The following is a 5,334-nucleotide window of genomic DNA, read 5'->3' as shown; positions in this document are numbered from 1 at the left end:
TGTAAGTCTTTCTCCTGCTTCTGTACTCAACATAAATCAGAGCAATCTCTTATGCTCAATAATGTAGTGTGATGTGGTATTTCCTCACATGTTACAATGCTTTGAGTGTATTATCCCCACACCAGTGTTTTGATATACTGCATGTTGACTTCCAAATTCCTAATACTGCAGGGCTTCCTCAAATCCAGCAGACCTGTGTACAAATATGCTTAGAATTGTAGGAACATCTTTGGAATATAGAGGATCATCTGTGCATTAGACTTCATGTTTAGGCGTTTGAAAGTCCCATTTCCTTCTCAGTAAGAAACAGGCTCATTGAATTTGATGTAATTGGCAGGTTCTTTGTACTTCAAGCTCTGATGTTTAAGCTTTGTGGAGGAGAGCTGAGCAGCTGGTAAATAGTCACACCAGTTAGGATATTTTCTCCTGAAATGTCTCTTAGTTGACAAGAGTTTGGTACTGTACTTTTGTGGGGACTTCCAAGGTGCCATTTAATGTTTTTTTAATGTGTCTTTACAGGAACTGACAACAGCTTTGGAAAAGAATCCGGATGATGCCGAATATTATTGTCAACGAGCTTATGCTTATATTCTTCTGCAGAAATATGCTGGTAACATCTTCAGACAACACTGAGAATCCTCTTACTAGTGTATTGTAACACATTCTTTACAGATCATGTCTTTGATCTGAAGCCACGTATAGTAATAAGATGAAGTGTTATCTGTAACTTAATATGTTGCTTTTACAGTTAGTGCATAATTTTATAGTTTTATTTGTCTTTGATTGTTTTGTTTCTGCAAAACTTCCAATGAGTTGGGTACTCTGCAGTCCCAGCTTTCCATTTGATTTTAGCCTAGTGTTACCTTGGCAGCTTTCTTTACAGTAGACTTCTACTACGTTTTTTGGTCGAGACTGAATCCTGTCATGGTAGGAATGTGATGACTGAATAAGGCCTTGGAAAAAGCTTAATTGGATAGCTCAAGATTTGGTCCTTTTTTTGTTTCCAGTAGAAACCAAACAGGTTCACACTTCAGATGGAAGTATAGGATTTGGCTGAATGAAAGTCATGCTGCATCTTATGTAGAGCTCTACAGCTGAATGAAGGTTTCATCCATAGCAGTTGTGGCTAGATTTAATTCAAACAGTGTGATTTGTGTACAAGCTAAGAAAGCTAACACAGTACACCTGAAAAAAATTTTCACTAATTAAAGACTCACAGTTCTCTGCATTTTATAACATATTGTCATGTTCCTCACCTTTAAACTGACTTCCAACAGATGCAGTTGCAGATGCAAAGAAGTCCCTAGAACTGAACCCCAATAATGCTGTAGCACTCCTTAGAAAAGGGTATGTATCATATTCTGTGCTTTGTGAATATTGTGATCATCTGTAGAGCAATACTAATATTTATGTTATGGCTATGCACAAGCTTTCTGCAACACCATGAATTAATAAATTTAATGACATACTGCTTGTAACCTGTCCACAATAAAGCTGTGGTTATAAGAAGCAATTGAGTTTGGGGTGGTTATCCTAACATCTTAGCCATTTCAAAAACACACCTCTTAGGTGATTTAAATTCTTACATGTGTATTTTTAACCAATATAATGCGTGAATTAAGGATGTTGTGATTGTCAGAATGTGGATTAGACTGAAAAGTAATTACTATTTCCTTGTGTTTTCCTTTGTTCGTGTCAGGTTAGGTGAATATCATACCAAGAACTATGCATCTGCTTTAGAGTCTTTCAGAGAGGGACAGAGGTTGGACAGTAAGTATTAAAATTTCTTATGTGCTCAGTGCTCCTTTGCTAATGAGAAAACTATTTTTTAATTTGTTAGTTGAAAATGAAGACCAAGGATTTTTTTTTCTTTTTTTTTATAATTTTTTTTTTTTTTTTGAAGGCTAATGAATTATGTGTGTGACTTCAGATGTCTGGCTTTTGGGAAGGTTTGTGCAGTCACTGCATGGAAGTGTAAAAGTGCTTAAGAATGTGTATCAGAGTTCTTAGCAAGTAGTATATGTTTGGGGTATATCTTTTCTTTATAAAATGGAGAGTGTTTTCCTGCTTCCTGAAGGTCTTGCAAATTAATAGTGACAATGATCTGGCATTAAGTGTTGTAGAAAAGTTTCTGAACAGAACAAGCTCCTTATACATTGCTGGTAGATGGGTCTTCAGAAAGAACATGCAACTTGATGGGTATTCAAACTGACAAAATGAATTTTTACCTCACATTACATCTCACTTAATTACAGAAGCTTTTTTATTTATTTTTTTTTTTTCTTAAAGGATTGGCTTCCCAGCTGGATTTGGGCACTTTTTAGTTTGAGGAGAATTAGAGCTTTTTTAAAACCTGACTTTATTGTAGAAGCAGGAAAGGAGTAGTTTAATACAGAAAGCTTTGGTAGAAGACACGAGGAAGCATACAACAAAGCAATTGCAAGATGGTTTTGACTCTTTTCTCTTCCCTCCTATCCCCCACTTTAAAAAAAAACCTCATCCCATTCCCTCCCTGCCCAAGAGCAGAAGGAAATTGTAAGAAAAGTACTTTGGAAGGTTACACAAAGCAAAGTGCACTAATCTGATAAACATTGTCATGGTCTCAGATCTTTCTAGTATGTTGTCTTATCTGTAACAGTGGCTGGGACCTGAAGGTTTAGCGAAAATTTAATTGCTTTGTATCTCCCAAATAAACAATCTAATCCTTTGATCTAAAACAGGAGTTTCGTGGGAGTGTAAGCTAATTTGTGCTTGCTACCAATCGATTGTGCTCCCTTCTACTCTTGTGCTTGCTTAGCCTCTTCCTTTAATGCATTAAGTCTGCAGAAAACTACTGTTTTTGAAGTGTTTTCCCCTGGATTAACGTGTTGAAATGACTCAGCGAAGGGTCTGAGTGCTGAAGCTGGCAGAAGTGAAGCAGCAGAGCAGTGTTGGGGCAGTGGTAATGGTGGTGGAAGGAGGATGTGGTGGAATGGCAGCCAGTGATAGTTGTCAGCTTTAGGCTGCTCTGGAGTGAGAGTTAAAATACAAGAAATTTCCTAAAGTTCTTTCAGGTTTGGTAGTTCAGGTAACTAGTCTCCACTGGTTTGTACACTCGAAAAACAAATGTGTCTTTGCAGTCTAGCCAAGTTCTCTATTTAGTATCTTCCCATGAAAGGAAATTATTTCTTCCAGTGACTTCTCTAGCGTTCCTTACTTGATAAGTAACTTTTTGTACATCTCCAAACTCATCACTCCTGAATTTAATTGAATCATTAATCTATTTTTTTTTTTCATATTCTTGCCCCATCCCAAGCACCACTGTCAATTTGATGCTTTTCATGTGCATGGATTTAGCCACCTTTCTAGTTTGTCAGTTGTAGCTGTTCAAAATACAGATTATACACAAAATCTCCTCAGGCCAGAACATCAAGTTTTTTTCATTCTGTTTAACCTCACATCCTACTATGTTATAGGGTGCAACTGCACACAGAGCTGCAGATACCTTTTTAGATAAGTCAGTGAATACCAGGATCCTCTCAGCTAATTCAGAATCTCTGAAATACAGCACAGACTTTTCCTGTGGTGAATTGCTTGAGTTCTACCTGTCTGAATTTACTTTGCCACTGTTTTGCTGCTTACCCAGCTGAAGTGTTTTGGAAGCATCCCAGTCCTTCCTGATTGCTCTCTCACGTGGAGATAGCTTCCGCTGTGCGTCCCGTCTCTCGTTACAAAATCGTGTGACCTGCTGTGAGATGAGGAGTCTCCTGAACACCTTGAACACCTTTTAAAAATAGAGATTTTTAGTGGATTCTCTTCCATATATTACGTAATTTGCTGGCAAGTTTATGTCAGTAATAGAATTTGCCTTTGCAGTTCTGTGGCGTGTTTGATGGATCCCAAGTGAAAACAATTGTGAGCATCAGCGTTCTGGTGAAACAGTTAAATGCAGCAAGTGCAAAATGAACAGAGCACAGAGGGAAAATCTGCCACCTACTGCTAAGCAGGTGATAAAGAGAGAAGCCTTTAGCTGTTCCTGCCGCAGAGAGGACTCCTGTGGTGGGGAATTCTTTGCTGGCAAGGCTGTGCAAGGGGGCAGAAGAACACTGGTACCTGCTTCTGTTCCCCACTGGTAGAAGGGCTGTTTTAATCTGGAATGCTCACAACCATGAGCTTCCTACTTGTGCTCAGGACTGGTAGGACTCATGACAGGATGACCATGAGCCAGCACTGTGCCCTTGTGGCCAGGAAGGCCAATGGCATCCTGGGGTGCATTAGGAGGGGTGTGGTTAGTAGGTCAAGAGAGGTTCTCCTCCCCCTCTACTCTGCCCTGGTGAGGCCACATCTGGAATATTGTGTCCAGTTCTGGGCCCCACAGTTCAAGAAGGACAGGGAACTGCTTGAGAGAGTCCAGCACAGAGCCACCAAGATGACTAAGGGAGTGGAGCATCTCCCTTATGAGGAGAGGCTGAGGGAGCTGGGTCTCTTTAGCTTGGAAAAGAGGAGACTGAGGGGAGACCTCATTATTGTTTATAAATATGTTAAGGGTGAATGTCCCTCCATGAGGATGGAGCCAGGCTCTTCTCAGTGATGCCCAGTGGTAGGACAAGGGGCAATGGGTGCAAGCTGGAACACAGGAGGTATTGCTTGAACATGAGAAGAAACTTCTTTACAGTGAGGGTGCCAGAGCACTGGAACAGGCTGCCCAGGGAGGTTGTGGAGTCTCCTTCTCTGGAGACATTCAAGACCTGCCTGGATGCCTTCCTGTGTGATCTCATTTAGGTTCCTGCTCTGGCAGGGGGATTGGACTAGATGATCTTTCGAGGTCCCTTCCAATCCCTGACATTCTGTGATTCTGTGACTGACAGGGCCAGGGAACTACAGCAAGCTTCCCATTACCCACCTCCAGGGATACCTGGGTAGGGCTTGATGTGATGAATGGCTGAATGTGCAATGTTTCTCTATTTTATAAAAACAAATTAGGAAGCAAGATTTCTTTCACTCAGCTGTGAGACTAGACACGTGGATTTTTGGAGTTCATTGATTTGTCTTAGATTGAAAAAGCAGTGTAATCTGTTACTCTTCCGTATGTTACATGGTTTTAGGACAACTATACTAATTTTTTTCTTTTTTTTTTTTCCCTGTGACTGCCTAAGGAATTTAGTAAAGGTGGAGTGTGTCAACTTTTTAAAGAAACATCTAAGTAGGTACTTCTCTTGGATTCTAAGAGTTAGTAGATTTTCAATAAGTGAAGACCCAGTTAAGTTTTCTGAACTATGAAGTTATTAACAGAAGTTGTTGGTAAGTTCTTTATGAGGATAATGCAGGTACAGAGCGCAAAAAAACCTACTTTGC

General features: G+C 40.0%; 1 protein-coding gene across 1 annotated transcript in view; it reads left to right on the top strand.

Annotated features, from left to right (window-relative positions):
* Window positions 1-513: 513 nt before the first annotated feature.
* Window positions 514-5,334, top strand: part of SUGT1 (SGT1 assembly cochaperone of MIS12 kinetochore complex) — a gene marked incomplete at its 5' end in the record, with an annotated part of 24,391 nt that continues 19,570 nt past the window's right edge. Inside the window, 3 exons of the mRNA XM_010177045.1 lie at window positions 514-610; window positions 1,278-1,347; window positions 1,700-1,770. Of these exons, the coding sequence (XP_010175347.1) occupies window positions 514-610; window positions 1,278-1,347; window positions 1,700-1,770 (238 nt within the window). The remainder of the gene's footprint in view (window positions 611-1,277; window positions 1,348-1,699; window positions 1,771-5,334) is intronic.

The sequence above is a fragment of the Antrostomus carolinensis genome, unplaced genomic scaffold, assembly GCF_000700745.2.
Source record: "Antrostomus carolinensis isolate BGI_N321 unplaced genomic scaffold, ASM70074v2 scaffold31061, whole genome shotgun sequence".
Lineage (NCBI taxonomy): Eukaryota > Metazoa > Chordata > Aves > Caprimulgiformes > Caprimulgidae > Antrostomus > Antrostomus carolinensis.
Note: the sequence above shows the minus strand (reverse complement) of the source record. Positions and strands in the feature narration are given on the sequence as shown.